Source organism: Anabrus simplex, chromosome 5, assembly GCF_040414725.1.
Source record: "Anabrus simplex isolate iqAnaSimp1 chromosome 5, ASM4041472v1, whole genome shotgun sequence".
In the NCBI taxonomy this organism is placed as follows: domain Eukaryota; kingdom Metazoa; phylum Arthropoda; class Insecta; order Orthoptera; family Tettigoniidae; genus Anabrus; species Anabrus simplex.
In genome coordinates this window covers 293,932,889-293,959,584 of record NC_090269.1, presented here as the reverse complement: position 1 = coordinate 293,959,584, position 26,696 = coordinate 293,932,889, and the positions used below count along the sequence as shown (strand labels likewise).

Sequence of the window (26,696 nt, the reverse complement as noted above, 5' to 3'; positions counted from 1 at the left end):
TTAGTCAAACCCCATATATAATATTAACATCAAGGTAAGAATTTAAACAATTCTGAATTTAGATCCTTTGGTTACGTGAACGAATCCGATCCACGAAATGACACGGTATTATTTGTCCCAAATGGAAGATAATCATTGTTTATACTCAAATAAAGTGTAAAATCTGCGGTAAATTAAGAAAAAGTACGAAATATTTTACTTGTAGAGAATAATATGGATACATACTTTACTACCTTACAACTATTTTTTCTGCTCCGTCGCAGCGCTTCCGTACGTATTTTGTCTGTCTAACACTTTCGTGTGTAAAATTGTCAGAGTTTCTGAATCACATTTTGAATTATCACTGGGCAAAATATAAATTACAAAATATTGTATTTACATTTCCCCGGTCATATGAAAATGGTAAATTATCAGTCTTAATATGTTCCTTGGACATTCGTATCGCAATCCCAGTCCACCGCATTTGATGCCGAATTATCTCATACTCTATACTAGTAGAGTTGACTTCTTCTAGAAAGCTGACAGTCGTTCGTTTATCTTGCCAGGTGACATTGTAAATCTTCCGTTTACATCTCTGGTGCTTTTCTTCAAGGCATTTGGTGCCCCGTCTATGAACTATGTTTTACAGTCGTAAAGGAGGGCTGGAATTAACAGCAATATACACTAAAAATTAACTTTCCAGAGGCACTTATTATAAAATATATGTCCGTTTAGTCGTCCGAAGGAGGTCCTAGCACATATCAGGCGCTGTTGTAATTCAGCAACTTCATCATCTCTCATTAAAAGTTCTCTATCAAGAAACGGGAATGTATTAATATTCTGGAGTATTCCCCATTAATACAGGTGTCTGCTTCTTTTTGGCTACTTCCTGGGGCAGGTTAGTACAGCACTTTGTTGGTATGGGTATTGATTCTAAGACCCAATTTTTAAATACAGTAGAGAATGCCTCAAGAATACTCAGAAATTCTCGCTGGGACAATGATCTTATTCCGCATACTGAAGTTCAACAACAGAGGTAATGGTAGCTTTTGTATTGTTTTCAACCTTTCCAAGTTGAAGATTCCACCATCAGTGCGATACGTATTAGCGACTATATGTGAAAGTTTCTTATAAATTTTTATGGAATATAGAAGAATTTTGAAAGTTGAAGAGAAAAATGTCGGATTAGCGAATGGAATCATGCAGAAAGTGAATTAATGTTCCTACTTGCGTGCAAGAGTAAACGGGAGAAGTAAGAACATAAAATGTGGAGTATTTCAGGCAAAGAAGTTCTTCTGGTGGAGAGACATTTGTGTAAGAAGATGTTTCGTGAGAGTGGTGCTGTACGTAACTGAGTCCTAAGCAATGAAAAAGGAAGAGAAATTGACCGATACAGAATAATTTGGAGAGTAAAGTTATAAACTCGACCTGAAATAAAGAGATATTAATCAAATTTATTACTGAGAAATGTTTAGGAAAGAATATAATAGAATAGAATAGATTATAACAGAATAGAATAGATAGATTAGATTATATTAGATTATAATAGAATAGATTAGAATATAATAGAAAAGAAAAGAATAGAATAGAGTATAATAGAACAGAATAGAATAGAATAGAATAGAATAGAATTGAAAAGAAAAGAATATAATAGAATAGAATAGAATAGAATAGAATAGAATAGAATAGAATAGAATAGAATAAACGATAATAAGTAAATAATAATGGGGCATGGCCTCCGGAGAGGCCTGGTGAGGATCTTTTTCTCGTAGACGGCCTATTAGGCGACCTGCAAGTCTGTGAAGATGAGGGCCCTACCTGGGATGATTTCTAATGCAGAATAAGCAACACACACCCAGCCTCCGAGCCATTGGAATTAGCCAATTAAGGTTAAAATCCCCGAGCCGGCTGGGAATCGAACCCGGGACCCTCTGGACCAAAGGCCAGCACGCTAACCATTTAGCCATGGAGCCGGACATTGCGATTCATTAAAATCTGATACATGCATTACATTTTTCTCTTGTAATCATTTGACTATTACTGCGTTAATATTGCTATGATGTCTAGGACAACGTGTATCTTCCCTTTTCTTAGCTTATTGAATGCTTATTTTCCTGTCACAAGACATTTGGAGTATCCTACCATTAACAACATGCCTTACTTAATGGCTGAATTATGTTGTTTTTTTTATTCTTTTTTTACGTCGCACCAACACAGATATGTCTTATGGCGACGATGGGATAGGAAGGGCCTAGGAATGGGAAGGAAGCGGCCGTGGCCTTAATTAAGGTACATCCCCAGCATTTGCCTGGTGTGAAAATGGAAAATCACGGAAAACCATCTTCAGGGCTGCCGACAGTGGGGTTCGAACCCACTATGTCCCGATTACTGGATACTGGCCGCACTTAAGCGACTGCAGCTATCGAACTCGGTAGCTGAATTATGAATACAAGGTAATGACAAGGAAATACAATAATGTAACAACGTTTTATATTCTATTTAACCTACTAGTAATTATATTTATTATATATTCTAGGACATGGAGGTCTCTTATCCACCATATCCTTCATTATTCTCGTTTGTATTTGTTTTGATCTATCATCATTTTCCTTTCTTCCACATACTTTATAAAATCAACAAAATGTTATTCTTCCTGGGGTTTAGCTATTGTACAGAATTCTCGCTTTCTTTCTATTTTTATTTTATATTCACTTCCCAGATATTTTATTCTCAGTGCTTCGGTTGCCCTAAAAACTCTTATTAGATGCGGTTCTTCCATTCCTTCTCTCTCTTTCTCTCTCTCTCTCTCTGACCCTTATTTTTATAAATTCCCATACCACACCATTGCTCTCACTTCTCTGTTAGGAAGCCTTTCTCTCCTTATTATCATATTGTGTATAATTCTACAAAATTCCAGCAGTTCCCTTTTAGTTCCACGAGAAATGTATTATCAAAATGTACCTAAAGATGATAAATAATAATAATAATTTCGTGTGGCTATTACTAGACGAGTGCAGCCCTTGTAAGGCAGACCCTCCGATGAGGGTGGGCGGCATCTGCCATGTGTAGGTAACTGCGTGTTATTGTGGTGGAGGATAGTGTTATGTGTTGTGTGTGAGTTGCAGGGATGTTGGGGACAGCACAAATACCCAGCCCTCGGGCCAATGGAATTAACCAATTAAGGTTAAAATCCCCGACCCGGCCGGGAATCGAACCCGGGACCCTATGAACCGAAGGCCAGTACGCTGACCATTGAGCCAACGAGTTGGACACCTAAAGATGATAACGATGTTGAATAAATCTTGAAAAATAACCGAACATGCAAGCAAACTAGCTAGTGGTTTTACGTGATGTTGATTTCAAAATTCTCACATGCGTTGGCTGGTATTGATTGATTGATTGATTGATTGATTGATTGATTGATTGATTGATTGATTGATTGATTGATTGATTGATTGATTGATTGATTGATTGATTCTTCTGTGAGGAGAAGGCACCATAAATAGCAGAACTACAACCTTTTGTTATTAATTTTTCGTTCTACTAACAACTTTTACGGTTTTCGGATACTCCAAGGTGCCAGAATTTGGTCCCACAGGAGTTCTTTTACTTGCCGGTAAATCCACTGATACGAGACTGACGTATCTGACCAGCTTCACTGAATTGAGTCAATATTGTACCCGCCAGATTGAACTCAGAAGGCTAAGGCCGACGTTCTACCGTCTGAACTACTGAGCCCGGCGATTACATCTAGTATTAGTAGTAGTAGCAGTAGTAGTAGTAGTAGTAATGCTTTAGAGGACAGATTCTCTTAAAGTGGTTGTGCTGTCTATGACCGACCTTAGAATTCGAACTCTATTCACGTACTCCCTGAATGTGTATGTTTATTTTATTCCATTAGGGCACTCGAAACTTGTGTTACACTTTAAACTCCTTCAATTTAGATAACCTACTTATTTTTTCCTAATTGAAGAATAATAATTAATGTTATTTGCTTTACATCCCTCTAACAACTTTTACGGTTTTTGGAGACGCCGAGGTGCTGGAATTTAGTCCCGCAGGAGTTCTTTTACGTGCCAGTAAATCTGCCGAAACGAGGCTGACGTATTTGAGCACCTTCAAATACCACCGGACGGAGCCAGGTGTCACAAGGCCATCGCCTCAACCGTCTGAGCCACTCAGCCCGGCTCTAATTGAAGAATGCACAGATTTAGTCAACACTGACTCTTTCCATTCTCTTTCGTCATTTTACAATGTCACTGATGCCGACAGCAGCAGCTAACGAAGCGATTAGCGTATCCGAACAACTTACTGCACCATTAATTAGAAACTATTAAGTGATAATTCCAGCGTAAAATTATTAAACCTGGAATTTCTATATATGTTCCTTAACTGTAAAGCTGTAGAAGATAGCGATGGCACAGTTGAAGGATGGTAAATGGCCGTTCGACTTTCTAATGTTCACCGCAATGGCATATGTTGTGCATACAAGTAAAATGCATGTACAGGTACTCGAAAAATTATTCGTGCCCGTGTACAGGCAGTGGCACGCGAGTATTGCAGTCTATATACAATCGCTGGGTACGGCTGTAGTTGACACAAGATCCAAACAAGCGCAATGGGGCGAAAAGGGCACGAAACAACACAAGAGGAACGGAAAATCATTACCAAGCTCCACAATGAAACAAATTCTCCATCCAAGACCAACTACAATACCTCAGACCTTAACCGACCTATCGAAACTGCCCACAATGGTGGCAGTTGGAGTTCTAGTATGTGTTTGTTTTGATTTGTGTAAGTAGTGTTGTTACCAAATATTTACGGAAATTTGAATATTATAAATCGAAAATTATATTATTTATCACATTCAAAATCCTATAGAGCCTCTTTCAGTGCCGTGAGAATCTGTTTGTTCATAAAAAACGTATGTATTCGAACAATTGCGGTGGTGATAAGGTTATTGTCCTCATGTTCTTCTCAGAAATTGTTTCCTTTATATTTTCGCTTACCTGTGAGTATGTTTATAGTTTAATAAGATGGGTCGCATGTGCTAAGTGCCTGGATTTAATTCCAATTATAGGGGCAGAGCAAAAGCTTCAGTGTTCATATTTCCAAAAGACCTGGTATTAAGTACATTGGTTTGGTGCATTCATGGGCAAAACTTCGATCCAAGTGATACTAGTGTTGTGTGCATTAAGCACTTGATATCAAACTTATTGTTAGGGAAGATACAATATTATGCCCGTAACATGTATGCCTATTGATACAGTTGGGTGTCAGGAAAACTTCCGAAGTTACCTAATGATAAGTTACCTATCCTAGCACTTTCCCCAATCAGCCAACGTACCTAACTACAAAATTAAATCAATCCCGAAATTATTCGAAAAATCGTGACTCAGAGTGACGACTGAAATATGAAATTTGAACGGGTACAAGAATGATATTTAATCATTTTTAGTGTTTTACAACGGAGGTACGTGAACGAAATCTAACCTCATTTCTCGTGGGTTGAAATGAGGATTACCTTCATTTTTATATAAATAACAAGAGGACGATGTGCCGTCAATTCCGATGAATTTTAAGGTGACTGGTGCTTTAGATGTTTGAGAGTATCATACAAAATATGTGGTATTTAATATTCAAGCGGATTGTGGAGAGTTGAAATTTTGTTCAACAAATGCATTTGTTTGCATGTTTTACGAAATGGGCTGTGATTAATGATGTTACATGGTATTTCATGTAAGATTAATAATGCTATTCGTTGACTTCTTTTTATCTTATTTGCTGTCCGGAGTTTCATAGGTGAAATACGTGTGTATGTGTTTCAACCTGACGTTGATAGAATAACTCTCCCTTTATCATTTTCCCACTGGAATTAGAATTATGTGATAACGTTTCTTTTCGTGCACAATAATTCATATTTTGAGTAAATGGGTTATATTTCATGACGTCTGACTTGTGAAGTTTCCTTTAGGTGACTCAGAATAACCATATATAATCTTCCCCTTAACCTCTCATATCGCCCACCGACGTCCGCCATGTTTTTTCTGGGTTACGGTCTGATGTAATTATAGTTGATCTCGCGCAGTCTGAGAATTCACGAATAAAAAATCGACCTCGGTCGACAGTGTTCAGTGCATCATTGACAGGTACAGTATTGTGTGATTAAAAGTGTACGGAACAATCACAGAAACGGTCGTCGCCAAGAACTGTCTCAGAGGGACAGGGCGTTTATTGTTCGAACTGTGAATAAGGATCCGAAAACTAGTGCCCCTCAGATTGCTGCCGAGTTGGAGAAGCGGGCAGTTAAGGTATGTACGGACACTGAGCGAATTACCTTGAAAATAGCAGGCTATAGTGGTATAATGGTCGAGTGTCTAGGAGAAATTATTTTGTTAGTGCATGGAACCGCAAGGAACCGCAAGAAACGCCTAGCATTCGCTTTAAAACATATGGATAAGACGGAAAAATTTTGGAAGCGTGTGATTTTCACCGATGAAAGTAAATACAACGTATTCTCTTCCGTTCGGGGAAGATTAGTGTGGCGAAAACCGAACACAGAACTGGACCCCATAAATCTCACTCCTACAGTCAAACATGGAGGGGGCTCCGTTCTTGTCTGGGGAACCATGGACTGCTGCCGATGTTGGAAATGTGTTTTTTATAGATGGAACTATGGACAACAAATGCTACATAAATATTCTCAAACATACCCAGTGCAAGGAAACTTGGTTTGGAACATAATTTTATGTTTATGCAGGATAATGATCCGAAACACACCGCCCATAATACAGCGATGTGGATACTTTACAATGTGCCAAAGCATCTTCCTACATCCTTTCAGTACCCCGACATCAATCCGATAGAAAAAGTATGAGAGATATTGGACAGAAAATTACGATCAAGGTTAATCTCCAAAAGGAATGATCTCCAAACTGCCATACTGGAAGAATGGAGCAACATTGCGTCTTCGGTTACCGATAACTTAGCTGCTTACATCCCACGACGACTGCAGGCAATAATAAAAACAAAGGGGAACCCGACGAAGTATTGAAAAGTGAACAAACGTCTCATACTGGATATGGTGTACGAAAACTTTTTCCTTGTGTAATTCTTTATACGGAATGCGGTTGTATTTTTGTTTCAGACGTATCTTCATATTGTAAGCAATTGTTGATGATAATAAATAACTAACATTCCAAAACTATGCAATCCGTGTTTTATTTATATTACCTTTTGATATTTTCCCTTATATCTTACGCACATGTACTTCCTGTTCACGCATAATTTGACGTGTACGAATACTTTTTCGAGTATCTATATCAGCCCTGTTAACTTGCCCAACCATGCCAGTTCTTCAAATTACTACTTATTTTGTAAAGTTCAATGTATAATCTAGTGTTGATCATTTAGATTTCAAATACTCACGATGTACCTTGTGTGCAAATTGTGCGGAGTTTTTTTATTTTTTATTTTTTTTATACGGAGCGTCCGTAATATATATTCCAAGTACTGAGGAAATTTCACACTGACTAAAACGTTAAAAAGGAGCCGGCCTGATTAGCTCAGACGGTAGGAGCGCTGGCCTTTAGAGCTCAATTAGATGGGTTCGATCTCGGTTCTGTCCGGCGGTGTTCGACGGTGCTAAAGTGCGCCAGACTCGTATCGGTACATTTGATGTTGATGATTGATGTTTGTTGTTTAAAGGGGCCTAACATCGAGGTCATCGGCCCCTATCGGTACATTTAATGACACGTAAAAGAACTCCTGAGAGACAACATTCCAGCACCCCGGTGTCTCCTGGGACGTAAAACCAATGGGGTTTGATTATTATTATTATTATTATTATTATTATTATTATTATTATTATTATTATTATTATTATTATTATTATTATTATTATTATTACTATTATTATTATTATTATTATTATTATTATTATTATTATTATTATTATTATTATTATTATTATTATTATTATTATTACCTAGAAGGAGTATTGGAAATAAAATGAAACTGTACAATTTGAAAGGCCATGTCTGCGTATTGCTATGATTACCATATCACAGCCCTGTGTGATCGTGCGCCGGGGATCTGTGCACCTAACTAATGCAACGTACCTAATACTAATCTTGCTGTGAGCTTACATTCGGGAGATAGTGTGTTCCAGCCCCACTATCGGCAGCACTAAAGATGATTTTCCGTGGTTTCCCATTTTAACACCAGGCAAATGCTCGGGCTGTACCTTAATTAAGCTTACGGCCGCTTCCTTCCCACCCCTAACTCCTTCCTCTCCCGTCGTCACCATAAAACATAACTGTGTTGGTGCGACGTAAAACAAATTGTAAAAAAATACCTATCTAGTGGGGAGGAAACCCGAAGGGGAAGTGAAGAAACAGTCTGACTCAGTGATGAATGGACATTATAATTACGGTAAGTACGTTAAGATTATTATTATTATTCCTTCCCTCTTCCTTGCCTATCCCTTCCAATCTTCCCATCCCTCCACAAGGGCCCTGTTCAGCATAGCAGGTGAGGCCGCCTGGGCGAGGTACTGGTCATTCTCCCCAGTTTTATCCCCCACCAAGAGTCTCAAGCTCCAGGACACTGCCCTTGAGGCGGTATAGGTGGGATCCCTCGCTGTGTCCGAGGGAAAAGCCGACCCTGGAGGGTAAACAGATGATGATGATGATGATAATTGAACAAATTATTATTATTATTATTATTATTATTATTATTATTATTATTATTATTATTAGGGCTCGGATGTTTAAGACCTAAAAATAGCCGAAATAAGTAAGCAAGTATGACCTCAAAAGTGATGAAATATGACCTCAAAAGTGGAGAAATATGACGTAATAATTACAAAATATGACCGGAAAATGATTAATCTAACTAAGAACATTTTTTAATATATTATGAATCGAAAGGGCAATTCTTTATTCTTACTTTCATATTAATTTTCTGAATATACATGTTTAGCAGTTATTCACAGTCTATTGTTCTTGATTCACTTACAGAACAGTTGTGTGCCGGGCTGAGTGGCTCAGACGGTAGAGGCGCTGGCGTTTTGACCCCAACTTGGCAGGTTCGATCCTGGCTCAGTCCGGTGGTATTTGAAGGTGTTCATATACGCCAGCCTCGTGTTGGTAGGTTTACTGGCAGGTAAAAAAACTCCTGCGGGACTGAATTTCGGCACCTCGGCGTCTCCGAAAACCGTAAAAGTAGTTAGTGTGACGTAAAGCAAATAACATTTGAACATTTTTGAATACATAGCTACAAAGTACCGGTACTAACATTATCAGATCACACAACATTTTAAATGTCAAAACATGTTTGCACCTGTAGTGGTGGTTTGAAATACGAGAAAACTATAAATCGATTTATTTTTTAAAAATATTTTGGAACGTTCAAGCCCAGATTTCATTAACCCCTCCTGAGGCCTGGCGTCCTTTTAAAAGAACACTGTTCAAATATGGATCATTTATTTATATTTATATTTAAAAAATAAATAAATAACAATTTAGCAAAAGTTTGTGTTACCATTTTTTGGAAATTCATTGACCTTTGTGTGGTATGCTTCTCACTTCACTATCTCCCACCAAGGGAAGTAGATTTGTTAGTTAGGGAAGTAAACACTTTTATGAGATTTGACCAAAAGAAAAATGGTCTGGGCCTCAGGAGGTTAATATTATCAAATGGGTTAAAGTTGAAATTGAGCACCACGAAACGAATTAAGTAGATGTCTTCCAATACATTATGGTAGGGCGGCAGGGCCTATAGTGCAAACTGCCATACCTTTTTCATTCTTCTTCGTGGCTGGAACTGAAGATTCATCTTCAAATCATCAGGCGCGAAAGACCTCCGATTAACACTTAACACATTCTTGTAAGAACAGAAGCTCCTTTCTATGTCACAAGGTTATTGGTGCATATTTAAATCACGTAAAAGGTGCAGTGAAGTCTATGGCCTTCATTCTATACAAACGGTATTCCACTTGTATTAACTGCAGATATGATACCGAGAAGCAGTCTTGTGAACAGTAGTTCGCATTCGATAAGTTGAAGATGATTTTTCGCATCTACAGCTGTCGTCAGACCGCCGAAATATGACAGAAATATGACGTTTCTACGACAATATATCAAAATATGACCTTATGACAAGAACGGCCAAAATATGTATTTATATGACAAATAAAAATCACTTAATTGTGGCGATAATCACGTGAATTGCACCAAAATCCAATCAGGCACGAAAATAGAGACAAAGAAAAAATATGACTTTTCCTAAACATCCGAACCCTAATTATTATTATCATTATTATTATTATTATTATTCAGAAGTATGGCTGTGTTCAATGTGTTACGATTCACGTAGCATACCTGTTTGTAGGGAAAGTGTTAAACGTGTGAAAGGGAGGGCAGAGCTATTGACCAACAGACAGAGACAGAAGCTCTCGCTTGTCGCAGTTTCCATATCACGTCATATGATTTACCCGTCCTGGGTTTTGTTAAAGCTCTACAAGGCCCACTGCACTAATCCAGTGAACCCATTTTCCGCTTGGTCGTCCTCTCCCCCTTCCCTTCTCCAAACCCCCTCAACTCGCTCTCTTAGGTTCAATCTACCGACACACACACGCACAGGGAAAAACCGTCTCTTTTATTATTGTGTGGCAGATTAGCGCGGCGCATCAGTGAGCGAGAAAGGCAAGGAGATTCAGGTGTGAGCATGTAACGTGAACTTGTGTTAACAGTGAACTGATCACAGGAACCTCCACCCTCTTTGCCCTTCCTACCTACTTGCTTGCTTGCGTGGCTGTCTGCTTGCTTGTGCTTACGGATTTTGCTAAAATGGGAATATTCTATAGATATTATACATAAGCCCTTCAAACTTGCGATGATATGCTCTATCAAATTGGTTTCGTTGGATCCAAACCCTGGTAGACAAACTCAATGGAACGTCTAACATGATTTACTCTACTTCTAACTGTTATCAAGACTTACCATGTTTACATAACCCCTCCATTTTACTCAATATGTGAGGTTTATGAAGCATGCCTCATCCTATCAATGGATACCAGAACAATGGACGTGAATCAATCACTATAGAGACAGATAAGAAAGAAATCAAGGGACAACTGCACTAGAACTGGAGGTACCATGCGCTTACAGTATCTTAAATAGTTGTTTAATATATTTGCGTATTTCAACAAACTTCCCTGATGAAATAAAATGAAATGTCATATGACTTTTAGTGCCGGGATATCCCAGGACGGGTTCGGCTCGCCAGGTGCAGATCTTTCTATTTGACATCCGTAGGTGACCTGCGCGTCGTGATGAGAAAGAAATGATGATGAAGACAACACATACGCCCAGCCCCCGTGCCATTGGAATTAACCAATTAAGGTTAAAATCCCCGATCTGGCCGGGAATCGAACCCGGGACCCTCTGAACCGAAGGCCAGTACGCTGACCGTTCAGCCAACGAGTCAACTTCCCTGATAATTATACGTAATGCAGTTCATAAGGATGTATACCAATATTGGCCTATGGATCAGAATGTTGAAGTTGGATAAAAAGAAGATTGAATAGTTTACAAACGACAGAGATGGGCTTTCTGCAAGGGATCTTGGGTAAAACGAGGAGAGACAAGAGAAGAAATGAAACAGTACGGAACACGCTACAGATCAACCCCCTAAAAGAAACTATGGAGAGAAATACTGTAGACTGAAATGGTTCGGCCACGTCAAAAGAATTGGACAAGAAATATTGCCAAGAAGAGCTTTGGAATGGACAGAGTCTGGAAGACGACGATCAAGATGGAGGGATCAGGTGGAGGAGAGGACTACAGTGGGAGACAGTGATGAACGATGACTGTAGGGGGAAAAAAGAGAAGATTGGAAGAGGCTCTGTGAACGACCTGCATAAGCAGAAACGTATCAGAAAGAACAGTGTTTCGTACTGTTTCATTTCTTATCTTGTCCCTCCTCGTTTTACCCAAGATCCCTTGCAGAAAGCGCATCTCTTTCGTTTGTAATCTACTCGGATCTGCACATGACAGACGTTCGATCGTTTATTATCGGACGGTGGATACTTAAGGAATTATTTACGAAGATTGTACTTTTAGAGTAAGTTCCATGAGACACTCAGTGCGTTCACTTTAAAGTCAATCTTAGACGGATTTACAGGAAGAATAATACAGTCGTGTTACGTTTTCTTAGATAGAGCAGATAATAAGGGTTCCTGTGTTCCTGAAGCTAAAAAGGGCTGGACATATTTCAACCAACTCCGATTTGGAATCTACCTGTCTGGGATTGTTATCAGGTTCATATGACTTCAAGATCCTCGAATGGAGGAGGGGTTTATCAGATGAAAACAAATCCAAGTGCCTTGTGCAAACGTGGGTGTCTACAAAGGAGCACTGATCAAGCATTCTGACCTGAAATTTACTTGCAGTACGGTGGCCAGTTCCTTTCCACTCTCCTACAGCCTACAACAGGTGGGCTACCCATCTAAGTGTTTAAAACACAAAGTGGTGCTTAACTTCAGGAATCTCACGGGATCCAGTGTTTCTACATGCCTACGTCGTTGGCCAGGGTTTGAAGCAAAATCAAAATGTTATTCTTAAATATCTCGTTAATATTAGGTCTATCGAAAAACTGTACATGACAGACGTTGTAGAAAATGTAATTTTCGATCATTTACTATCGTACGACGGATACGTAAGGAGTTATTTACGAAGACTGTACTTCTAGAGTAAGACCCATGAGACACTCTGTGCATTCACTTCAGAGTCACTATAAGATGGGTTTACAGGAAGAAGAAAACGGTCGTGTTACTTTTTTTAGATAGAGCAGATAGTAAGGGAGATATCATAATCAAATGGTTTCGTGAATCTTAATTAGACGTGCAATGCCAGCAGTCAGAGTATGTCACTATAATACGAACTTAGGTGTTTCAGTTATCTTTGTTCTTGTAATGCCATTTCTGCTTCAGGCATATCTGCTAGTTGTTCTACAGAGAAACTGACATTTGAAAATGAATTTGTGAGTAAATCTCAACAATATCAAAATCTATTAAATTATGTTTTCATAGATTGCAACGTAGTGTTATCAGCTTTGTGTCAGCTTGTTAGTTGTAGTGGGAGGCATAAATGATTTCCCGAAAAATTCAAAAACTTTGAAGTGATTTTCTGAAGTGAAGACTAGAGACAACAGAAGAAACAGAGAATGTTACATAGGTTAATACTGTCAAAAAGTGACTAATCCTAAAGGTTACTTTCGTTGATATTTGTCAAAATACAGTCGTGAAATGAAGCTGCGGAGAGATGGAAAAGTCCAACTTACGTTCTGATATTGACTTTGATTGCCGATTTATCTTAATTTAGAGGAATGAAGGACAAAGTTATCGCGAGAAATTGCTTTGAGCCACTCTTTAGTTTTGTCCTGGTGTACAGGGAATTCGTGAAATGATAATGTCCCTTTTCTCTTTTTCCTATTCGAAGTACAAAAAGGCACACATCAATACATGTTCGAATATTTACAAACACAGTTAAAAAAACAAATCACTAGGCCTACACAATTTAAAAAAAGTATTAGCGCATAAATTATAATTCTTGTTTAGGACGAAGTTACGGAGATAAATCACTTTGAGCCACTCATTACATTTGTTCTTGTTTGCAGTAAATTTATAATTCAATCTTAAACAATCAAATCACTACACAACACAATAAAAAAAAGTTAGCGCATAACTATCAACCCTCAATAACAAGCCAACAAACACCTAATTACGAACACATTACTAACACTTACGACAGCAAAACAATATAAATGAAGCTGAAAATCCTGTAATTTGTGGTATACAGCTTCCTGTCAGTGACTTCAGCCCTCCAGCGGCATTATGGTGAAACTTTTCAATTACAGATTTATGCTAGGCTTCACAAACGATTGTCAAGGTCGGTATAAGGAGCGCAGCGAGGGATCGAGTCAGATTTTATTTTGTACATTTTGTATATGTAAATTAATCGAACAAAATACTCATGATTTCATAAATATCCGGGACAATCCTATAGAAGATACGTTCCTACTGTATAGTTTAGTTGGCAATACAGGTTCAGAATTTAGGCATGGGAGTACTGAATTTTGTATATTTTTAATCTATTTAACAATTTGCTTTATGTCGTTCCAACCCAGATAAGTCTTATGGCGACAATAGGATAGGAAAGGGCTAAGAGTGGGAAGGAAGCGTCCGTGGCCTCAATTAAGGTACAGCTCCAGCATTTGCCTGGTGTGAAAATGAGAAACCACCGACAGTGTGGTTCGAATCCACTATCTTCCGAACGCAGGCTCACAGCTGTGCGATCCTAACCGCACGGCCAACTCGCTCGGTTATATTTTCATTTGTATTTGCAATAGAGAATTTGGAAAATATTCTCAGATTTTCCAAAAACATGCCCTTGCAATAAATTATTTTCGGGTAAAAGCTCCTTGAGTATATTTGACGAAAGAATGATCCACTTAATAGTGTATACGAGATACTTAACACTCAGAAAACAGTAACTGCAAATTAAACAAGAATATTTAGCTCCAGTTTGCAACTACAACATTTTCATGGTCCAAGGACTATTATCAACAAATCACTTAAACAAGTATAAAAAGAACTCTCATACTGTTGCTAAGAATCTTCTAACTAGAGTACACTGTACGTAAACATGTATTTGAAATCTGTATTAAAGTAATGAAAGTCGCACGCGTTACGTACAGTCTAATTATAGTGGGTGCTGACGCAAATTTGAAACGGTAACACAAACATAGCTCGGGTGTTAATACATTAAACCAGTCAGTGCTCGGCAAGTTCACACCGGATATTGCGGCTATGTGAGAGCATATGTACTTGCTCCACCTTGACAGGGAACAATTAGCTTTACGTCGCACCACACAGATAGATCTTATGACGACGATGGGATAGGAAAGGGCTAGGAATGGGAAGGAATTGACCGTAGCCTTAATTAAGTTACAGCCACAGCATTTTCCTGGTGTGAAAATGGGAAACCACGGAAAACCGTCTTCAGGGCTGCCGATAGTGGGGTTCGAACCCACTATCTCCCGAATGCAAGCTCACATCTGAATGCCGCTGAATGCAAGACCAAGTCGTTCGGTCCGAGTAAGATTGATTTTTGCTAGTAGTTTAACGTCGCACCAACACATCGAAGGTTTTCAGCGATGCAAGGATGTGAAAGTGGTAGGACTGGGGTGTTAGTGGTCTTGGCCTTAATTAAGGTACAGCTTTACAAGCTGTGAAAATAGTAAACCAAGGTAAAACATCTTCAGGGCTGGCGACCGTGGAATTCAAACCCACCATCTCCCGAATGCTAGCTCACAGCTACGTGATCCAAACCGCACAGCCAACTCCCTCGGTAGTAAGATTCATCACATTTGATGTAGATTTTAAAACAGTTTCTATGCATATAAGTTATATTACCTGCTTAAAGGCCTAGGAGTTGGAAGGAAGCGGCCGCGACCTTAATTAAGGTACAGCCCCAACATTTACCTGGTGTGAAAATGGGAAACCACGGAAAACCATTTTTAGGGCTGCCGACAGTGGGACTCAAACCCACTATCTCCCGGATGCAAGCTCACAGCCGCGTTCACGAGAATTTGAAGAGCCGTGAACGCAGTTGAAGGTCGGCGGCTTCGAACAGACATGGCGACCTGAGCCGTAGGTGGCACACTTCCGAGATTGTAAGCGATATTTTTCTTCCGTTTACTGATGGAAGGATGGCGTCAAAATGTCATCTTTGGTACCTCTCTGCATTTACTGTCGTCTCGAAAATATTTGGCCCAATTATTGCTCTTGTAGTAACAGCACACCAAACACCAACATCCTATCATAATGGATTTTCTGCACGCCAATAGCGGGAGTTATGTCTGTTCACATGACCATTGAGATGAAACCAGAACTTTTACATACGAAAATACGGTGTTGCAATGATAACTGTCTCACAGCTGAGATTCAGACTGGCGACTGATGCTTGCCAGGTCGAACACGTGCAGGCTGCTTGCAAGGTCAAGAACTATGCGCGCGCCTTCGATACTGCAGCTGCCGTAGCGCAGAGTACAAATGCAGTGCGTTCGGTCTGGGTCTATATGTATTCAAAAGATTGTGGATTCAAGTATGAATATGATTACTTGTGAGGGAGAAGTCGGTTTCATGTTTTTATTTGTTAATTTATTTACACAAACTCCATTTTTCAAAGCCAGATTTGCTTACTTTTTCTATTGCATGACTGAATGAAAGTGTAATTTTGTTTATTTGTGATCGCCGAATACCATTTATTTAGTATTATTTTCTTAGGAGGAACATCACGAAATGAGAAATATCTTCTTTTGAACGTACATTAAATAAAATACTAATTTATCATTTGTGTATGACCAATGATGTAGGCCAACTAATAAACGAAAATTCTTATCTCCCCATCTCTCTTCCCACAAGAAAATGAAAATCAACTGTAAATTACAAAAATCCGTAATATTTTGTGAGGGAAAATCATTTATGCAACCTTCTTCCGACCCTTTTTTTTCAATTTATTGGGGTCGACACCTGAATGTGGATACTAAAGTCGTATACTAAAATCGTATTTTATTCTCAATAAAGAAAGTTATTGCACGGGTTTAAATTTTCATAGTAGCAGATAGTACTAAATCCTCATAGCAACAGATTGTACTAAATCTTTATAGTATCAGATGATACTAAACTTGCATCGAAATTTAGCTTAATCTATTGTAAGGCTAATTGGTCAATGAAAACAGAAACGCGTAGTATGTCCCTTCCACTACGTATAAATTGTAGTTTCTTTAACTCGGGTATACCAAGTGTTCAAATGAACACCGGTATATTATAAAAATTGTGTGTTACTGTTAAGTTGCTAATGATGTTAAATCATGGTTGTCTATTTTTATTCTTTCATTTAATGACGATTGGAACCATAACATTTATAGCGATCCAAAAATACAATATAATGACGCAGTTTTACTACTAATTGAATTTGCACCACAATATAGTTTGAAGACAATCATAAAATCTAAGTAAGTAGCAAAATGAAGATATTCAGGCGAGGGAAAAACGTTTTACAAAATAATTTGATGATATACTGATACAAAACGTATTTTAATACATAGTTAAAGGTATTAAAAAGATGAGGAAGTGTAATATTACAAAACCTTTTTTTTAATTTCAGTACAAGTACTCCCTGTAAAGACTGTATTAGATACTCAAGTGCCCTCAGTGATAAGACACATGTAGATTAGATGGCAAGAATGTCCTTGAAATTATGAAAATTCAACGTTAAACAAAGGTCTTCATAAATGGCATTAATTTAGGTTATTTCAATAATTTTTATCCGTCAAATTTAATTTTGTTGAAATTTTCAGATATTTCACACATAAAATTCATACACCTTAATCTGAATCTTAACTTACTTCTCTTTTTGATCTTTTCTTAGCTTGAATGTATATTTTCCCGTTCTTGTCATAATCATCATCAGAAATTCTAGATTTATTTTGCCCATCCGTCTCTTTACTCTCTGCAGGCTTATGTTTGCGTTTAAACAGTTCCATTATCAAAAATTGCATCGGTTTTGAGAAAAAAGCCTACAGTTTATTTCTGAAGACAAATATACCATAAAAATTTACCTTGTGATACAATGTTACTGCATCAGAGATATCTTATAGATCACTTGCAACATCATAACTCCTGTGAAAAAAATTCGTCCTTCTTTGACACTTTATTAAGTTCACGCTTCCCACACAGTTGTTTTTGCCCCAGTTGATCTCTTTCTTTTATTAAATTCCATTCCAAAATGTTCCATTCTTAACAATCAATAAGGCAAAGTAATCTGCATACAGGTCACGAAGATCTAAAAAGCAGAAAAGGGCAGAAGATTCCACCGTACATAACATCGGAATTAAGTAAACTCCATGCCCGGTAGCAGTTGCCACAGAGATTAACTGATACTCATTTCTGTTGTAGACTAAGTGAATTCCAATAGCATGAACATCTCCCGAATTTGTAAACTAATTTCTGAATTTTTTAACCTTCTGGTGAGTAATCAACCCCGCGTTCTTCCTGATAAACTAAACGCCTTTACTAATCCAGCAAAGCATCCACCGATACCTTTTAAGTTAAAATAATAGTTTTGAGTTCCAAGAATCCCTACAGCCAGTTACCCACACTTATACTTAACTACACAACAATAGATATAACAAAATTGAAAAACAATTAAACAAACACAAAATAACACAATGCCTTTGGAGGAATAACTCGTAATCCGCTAATCAAATTAAAGTCTTCTGTCGAAAATAGTCCTCGCAACTTTCTGGCAACATTAAAAACCGGTACTTGCAGTAATCTCATGGATGCATCATTCAATGATATTATTTCATTTTGTAATGTACGACAAGCAAGTTTTTAGCTTTAAGTGACTCCTGATCATAAGTACGGAATCTCCATTTTAACGGTGAATCTGGACCGGAAGGACGTAACTTTTCAGTTCAAAAACCACACATGCATTGGCTTGGATATTTCAAAAAAGCTCACAACTTCAAATGACCGTGGCAATCTCGGGGCTTCATCGATCCTGTTCCGTATCCAATCTCTTGATACTTTACTATTCTTATGGTATAAGGTTTGTGGCCCGTAAAAATTCTTTAACTTTTTCGACTTTCAAAGCCTCTCTGTCTTTATGCAATATCATCACTCCTCGAAGCTTTGTCTGGTTCCTTGGCCGAATGGTGAGCGTTCTGGCCTTCGGATCAAAGAGCCCTAGGTTTGATTGCAGCCGTGTTTATTGTTTTAGCCGTGTCTGCTTAATCCCTGTGACTCGGGGTTGGGTATTCGCGTTTGTCCAAATGCACACATCTCCATTTTCATACAACACACCACACTACCAACTACCAGAGAAACAGGCAATAGGGAATACATCCCTCCCTATTCATCTGGCGTTAGGAACGGCATCCGGCCACAAATTCAGGCTTAATCCATGTTAGTGCCGACCCCAAGTAGTTTAGAAAAGGGCACGAAGAATAAAATCGTTCTTAGATGGTCTCCATTTTTGTTATTTAGTATGTCAGGCCCAGAATACAAGATATGACAGTCCTTTGTGTTCATGCTATAAACCTAGGCAATAACAAAAATTTCCGTGATTTACTGAGGAAGTGAAGCAAATATCTTCGCAAAAGATCAAAATTTCCAAGCAGTTAGCCTCGCATTATCTTAGATAATGATAAGAGGAAGAAGAAGAACAACAATGAGTAAAACAAGAGCTACTTGTTGGTTTTTCAGAGACTTCGTGGTGCCGTAATTTAACTTTATTGGCAGATGATCGAATACCACCGAACTGAGCCAATATTGAACTCTATTCAGCTTGGCTAATAGAAAATTAATAATAACAACAACAGTATGCTGAACTTGGACTTAAACGACATTTAAAGTGTCACAATTAATCTCAGCGACCCCGATAAATATGGATTCGACATTTTTGGTGATTTTTATATGTCATCCCCTCCCAACTTCCAACCGTAGGGGTGCAAGGGGTGTCTTAACCTCACAGTATTTTTCTCCAGATAGTCATATGTGTACAAAGTTTGAATGAGTGCTATACTGGAACATATACACATACGTCTACTATCTCGGTCATTTTGGAATGTCCTTTTACACCGTTATTCATCTCAGTGACCCCGGAAAATATGAATTCGACGCTAACATTGGTCGATTTTGATTATTTTTACCTAGGGGTGCTACATTTGCTTTACCACGGTATTTCTTTCCAGTTAGTATTCACATGTGTACCAAGTTTGGTTGAGATTGCAGGTTTGCCTATGGTCCTCATCAGTTTTAATTGTTCAGCTGCCGGGCTGAGAGGCTCAGACGGTTAAGGCGCTGGCCTTCTGACCCCAAATTGGCAGGTTCGATCCTGGCTCAGTCCGGTGGTATTTGAAGGTGCTCAAATACGTCAGCCTCGTGTCAGTAGATTTACTAGCACGTAAAAGAACTCCTGCGGGACTAAATTCCGGCACCTCGGCGTCTCCGAAAACCGTAAAAGAGTAGTTAGTGGGACATAAAACGAATAACATTAAAAAATTATTATTATTAATCGTTCAGCTTTGCCGATATCCTTACTTAAAAATGTTGTTCCTTAACTGTATGCAACCCGCTAAGTAAGGAATGTATTGCGGGCTAGGGTAAGCCTTCATCTGCAATTACTGGAGTGGTCATTCATGGATTTTAGGATTACTCAAAGTTCACTAAAATGAAGAGACCTATCAAAGCCTCATGATTCACCGGCAGATGATTTCAGAGAGAACAAACCAGAAAATGAATCAAATCGGCCCAGTAGAACGGACGGACGAGCTGGACAAAGGTGTTTTTGTAAACTAGTACTAGTAGATATCTAACTTGATTTCAAAATTTCGTCGCTGCCGGGACAAAACCTCCTATTTGAAATATTTTAGGTCAAAACTTTGGCCGGTAATGTTCTGTCATCTAAGGTGCGATATTGAGTGCATATTGTCAAGGCATTCTCAGGTCAGCGTACTGACCTTCGGTTCAGAGGGTCCCGGGTTCGATTCCCGGCCAGGTCGGAGATTTTAATTGCTTCTGGTTAATTCATCTGGTTCGGGGACTGGATGTATTTGTCCGTCCCAACACTCTCATCATCATATTCAGACAACATACCACACTACCAACCACCACAGAAACGCGAAATAGTGATTATATCCCTGCATATAGGGGTTGCGTCAAGATGGGCATATGGCCGTAAAACAGGGCTAAACCCAGAAGTGGGACGCAGTTCGCACCCGCTACCCCACAGGTGTGGGAAAAGCGGTAGGAAAAGAAGAATAAGAATTTCAAGGCATTCTCGCTCATCATAATGCATGTGCTGCGGGTCAGCATATCTCCAAAAATATTATCACATAGGAGGTTTTGTCCCGGCAACGACGAATGTTCGAACGTACAGCAAATACTCATTTTGTGTATTTGTGGTAAAATCTATAAAGGTTCAGTTATTTAATATTATGTTTAAGCAAACAAAGTCATTTTAACACAAAACAATGAATAGTCTATACACTTAAAACTATATTTGGCAAAATAATATCTGTTATGGGTTAAGAAATTAGCTAAACACTTCATATTTACCTTAAATATTTCAGTATAGTTTCACACCGATAGATGAAGTATGGATTCTAGCTGAATTTTGTAGAGAAAACTCAATTTCATAAAAGATATTCAGTTTCAAGCAGGGGATCACTTTCATTATATCCAGCCAGTGGAGGTCTGGCGCCGGCTCTTTGCGGTTGAGCCTGAGACATACGTCACGACCTAGTATGTTTGTACGTACTGTTCACAGAGTGGTTCTAGAAGTCTAAATTAGCATCGGGAACAGCTAATTCATTATCGTTATAAGTACCACTAATTAGTGCTGGCTGGTAGAGTGAGTGACAGACAGGTTCACTTGTCAGTTGCTGATTGGCTGATGGAGTTACTACAACATCAGGTACTGTGTTCTGTCAGTGAGCCGAGTGTTCTACTGCTTGCATACGACGAAGTTTCACTATCAATCAATCAATCAATCAATCAATCAATCAATCAATCAATCAATACTGATCTGCATTTGGGGCAGTCGCCCAGGTGGCAGATTCGCTATCGTCCACCTATCATACAACTTCCATTTATTTATTTATTTATTTATTTATTTATTTATTTATTTTGGAACATGTACTTATTTATTCTAGTTTAGTCCGAGTTTAATTTTCTAGACTATTTACTATGTGCTGAAATACTTACTAAAGCATATCCTACACTGATATATATACAGATGATCGATTTTTTTACTAGAGCAAACTATGTGGCATCCTACACTGATCTGTATACAGATGATCGATGTTTTACTAGAGCAAATTATGTGGAATAAGTATAAATAGTTGGTCTTAAAAATATTCCACACTAATTTTGCATGAAGTATATGATTTTATTGCTTACTCATCCGCAATAATTTACGGATTTGATGATCCTTTCACTCCTTTAGTAAAGGAAAGTATATCACAGAATTGGAACGCTTTAAACCTCTTTTTCTGTGGTCGTCCTCAACAATTGACAACTAGATAAGGAACACTCGATATTATGTGTGTTATCAACGTTGTGGTTAGAATGTCATTTTAGTGAAATGTGTTCGTACAGTGTGATTTGATTAGTATTTGCTCGTTGAGAATACTGGGTTGCAGGCGGCGTGGGCGTGTTTCATTTTATTTTTGGTTTTTAATTTTTTTATTCTACAATGTCAAGAAAGAGTGTCCTAGGGCTGATATGGATAATTTCCTTGCTCGTCTCGATGCGTGTAAATGAAAGTTCTGTGCCTATCGATTTGTTGGCAAATGTGTATTCTCCCAGGATGGTAATATAGTAAGTGAGATTGAATCAAGGTGTCGTAAAGCTAATGCAGTGAGCTCGCAGTTGCGATCAACAGTGTTCTATAAGAAGGAAGTCAGCTCCCAGACGAAACTATCATTACATCGGTCTGTTTTCAGACCAACTTTGCTTTACGGGAGCGAAAGCTGGGTGGACTCTGACTATCTTATTCATAAGTTAGAAGAAACAGACATGAAAGTAGCAAGAATGATTGCTGGTACAAACAGGTGGGAACAATGGCAGGATGGTACTCGGAATGAGGAGATAAAGGCTAATTTAAGAATGAACTCGATGGATGAAGCTGTACGCATAAACCGGCTTCGGTGGTGGGGTCATGTGAGGCGAATGGAGGAGGATAGGTTACCTAGGAGAATAATGGACTCTGCTATGGAGGGTAAGAGAAGTAGAGGTAGACCAAGACGACGATGGTTAGACTCGGTTTCTAACGATTTAAAGATAAGAGGTATAGAACTAAATGAGGCCACAACACTAGTTGAAAATCGAGGATTGTGGCGACGTTTAGTAAATTCACAGAGGCTTGCAGACTGAACGCTGAAAGGCATAACAGTCCATAATGGTAATGTATGTATGTATGTATGTATGTATGTATGTATGTATGTATGTATGTATGTATGCGTATTCTGTGTTAAAACTTAAAATTCAAATTCCGAAACTTTAACGATTTTTTCCAAAGTTGACTGTAGGGCATTGATATTATTCAGACACGTTTAACTTAGGTAGTGATTATGAACATTACATGATACAAACAGGACGAAATGCCAATGCAACGTGAAATATCGGAGTACTCAAACAGAATCTGCCTTTGCAAAACAACTTACTTACCAGTCACAGAACACGAATATGGAGACACTAATACCAGCATGAATATTCTCCATTTCGTCCTTTAGGAACACAAACATCATGACACCATCGCCTTTGCTGGCTATACCAAGCGTTCCCAGAGTCTTTCTAGTATAGTCTAGATCAAATTTGTTACTTTCATTGACCTGTCTCAGTCTGATTCTTGGCTTCGACAATGTGAAAGTGACCGATGTATGAGCGATACTAGCAATGCCATTCCTATGTTCCTGATGTTGCTCATATTATCGGTTTGTGTGTGCATTTCAGTGGGCTTGGCAGACTGGTATGCACTAGTAACATCCGGTTCGGTAAGGAAAGCAGTAGGAAACTACGTCACTTCTCATTTCCCTTGTATGCCCTTTCAGGGGCGCCTGGACCAACTATGACAGCTGATGGTAGAACTTTCGAAGATCAAACCAGCCTTGGGGTTGAATACTTTACACACATACGTGCATGCATACAGGCACAGGGTCTCTCTTATAAACTCACACCGCACGCACGGTGTTTGTACGCTACGGCACCTGCCTCAGCTGAACTTATGTCGCGCGCGGCCGCCCTGCTTTAAGCGTCTATACAATTTTATATGAAATCTTACCTCATAAAAGATGCTGGGAGTGCTGGTTATGCAGGCATTGTACCTGGTAACCACATTCTGGGTGACGCGAGTGCGTTCTGCACTGTAATGTTTCTGATCACATTCGCAATGTTTTCTTTCAGTTCCTCCAATCTGTGCGGATTTGTTCGATACACTTTTTCTTTCAGTTTAACCCACAAGTAAAATTCACACAAACACACAGATCTGGAGAACGAGGGAGAAATACATCAACACTGATCACTCTGTCTGCAAACACTTCCGAGATTGTAAGAAAGGAATCTTATGCTGTATGAGCAGGGGCTGAATCTTGTTGAAACCACCCACGCGATTTCTTTTCTTGTGATAACTGATGTAAAGACGGCGTCAAAATGAAATATTTGTACCTGTCTGCATGTACTGTCGTCTCGAAAAAAAATAGGCCCAATTATTTGTCCTTGGACTAACATTACACCAAACACCAACTCCCTATCATAATGAGGGACTTCATAAACACATTAGGATTTTCTGCACACCAGCAACAAGAATTATAACTGTTCACGTGAAAACAGAATTTTTACATACGAAATTATGGTGTTGTAATGATAACTGTCTCGCCATGTTAACAGCTGAGATTCAGACTGGCGACTCATGCTTGCCAGGTCGAACACATGCAGGCTGCTTGCAAGGTCAAGAACTATGCGCGCGCCTCCTATATTGCAACCGCTATAGCCCAGAGTAAAAACACCGTGCGTTCGGTCTGGTTTTATATGAGAGATCCTGTATACATACATATTACATACATACTATATCTCAAAACCCCAACAAACGCAATCAAAATCGTATGTTCTTTACTATCTTATCGTAGAAAATTAACTTTCTAACCGTAGTTTTACGTCGCGCCGACACAGATAGGTCTTATGGCGACGATGGGATAGGGAAAGGCCTAGGAATGGGAAGGAAGCGGCCGTGGCCTTAATTAAGGTACAGCACCAGTATTTGCCTGATGTGAAAGTGAGAAAACCACCGAAAACCATCTTCAGGGCTGCCGACAGTGGGGTTCGAACCCACTATCTCCCGGATGCAAGCTCACAGCTGCGCGCTCCTAACCGCACGGCCAACTCGCCCGGTAGTGTTCTTTCTGATTAGTCTGTCACTGATAATGGTTACTCAGTAAATGGTTGAATGAGCTGCAATGAGACCACACTTTATCATTATAAAAATATATTCCTATAGATACATTTAACAGTTGATCAGCTAGTCAATATTTTTAGTTTTATTACAATGTGATGCATACATGTCTCGCCCTCCTTAAGAGCTTCCTCAATGTGAGTCTTTTTGGATCAATGGCATATAACGTTCAGTTAACAGTACCACAAGAACTTACATTAATATCTTTCTAAACATTTCTTATTACCTTGCATGTTAAATTTCAGATTTAAAATATATAAAGTCCTTAACCCATCCCATGTACGAGTTAACTCGGATGTCAACATGTCTCCTGCTGTCCCGAACATGAGTTAACTCGGATTTGAAACAAATGCGCTCATCTCCACTTCCGAGTTAAGTCTGACGCTGTAGCCTCGTTGTTCATCACAAGGTAGTATCACCTGAAATGCTCTGTTCAGATGACAGCCGAGTCATCTATTTACCGTATTTTGACGATAATTATCTGCCTTCTGTTTTTCTTTGACAGCTCTCTGTCTTCGAAGACGAGTATTCAGAAGTGTAAAGAAAGCATGAAGGAACATTATATTTTAGAATTGTTAGGGATGGACAGTCTGAATTTTATGAGTCTAGTAAACATGCCATTATTTCGATCGTAAGATAGCCAAGAGAAAACTGTAGTTAATTTTGTCTTTTATGATTGTACGGTAGCTATTTTAAGACTATTTAAACTTTTATCGAAATATCCAAAAAGATCTGGCGTCGGGTATGCGTAGAGTTGAAAAGAACGTAGGAAGTGAAAAGGTCAAAAACTAATTTAAAATACGATATTTAAGAGACATTACAACAATTAAGAATTCTCGTACAACATTATACATATTTATTAATCTTTGGTATCTAAAGCTGAAGCGTAGAGTTTTATTTTTTAATATTTAGTGCCGAGGAGTGTGAACAGTGAAAATTTCAACAACGCTGTAGGCGAGATGGTATCTGTAGAATTCGTCGACATCGACAGAGAATACATACTACTTATTATTAGAAATATAGGACTAAAGTAAGTTCATATCTGCTAAACATGCATCATTCAACTTAATTTAACTTCGATTAGCCTCACTTCATCAGCAAAAGCAGAGAATACTATATAATGGATATCTACATGTGGACTGGCATAATGCTGAAAACAATTATTAAAAAATGAAGTTTAGAATTAAATTTAATATGTTGAGTGTGGGGAACTGAACGCGTCGGTCAAGGATGGATGGTGTATGCACTGCCACAAACTCATCAATATTGATACAGAATACTACACAAATATAGAAGCACAAGGATAAAATATTACTTTCAAATAAATACAGAATGTCCCAAAAAGTACTCTCTCTTCGGCTGTCAGTAAGTCATATACTTCCTTGGTATTGACATCAAATGCAAAGTCCTTAACCTATTAACATACCAATTATTTACAAAATTGTGATCTTTTTTACCTCATTTTTTGTTGTTAAAATGGGCTATTTATTGAAAACTAATGACAGTGGTAACAATAAAAATACATTTTTCGAACTTAACAATGAAATATAAGCCACCAAAAAGTTCCTGCTTTAAAATCCCGAGTATACTCGTGATATTTTTTACGGGTTCAAAATAAATAACACAGCACTAAAC

At 38.5% G+C, this 26,696-nt stretch overlaps 1 protein-coding gene across 2 annotated transcripts in view; it reads left to right on the top strand.

The window, feature by feature from the left end:
* Nucleotides 1-21,474: 21,474 nt before the first annotated feature.
* The window catches only part of LOC136874847 (proton channel OtopLc), a 164,294-nt gene continuing 159,072 nt past the window's right edge, over nt 21,475-26,696 (top strand). For both annotated transcript variants that reach the window (XM_067148526.2, XM_067148525.2), the window contains exon 1: nt 21,475-21,527. In XM_067148526.2, the coding sequence (XP_067004627.1) occupies nt 21,507-21,527 (21 nt within the window). In that variant the 5' untranslated portion in view covers nt 21,475-21,506. The remainder of the gene's footprint in view (nt 21,528-26,696) is intronic.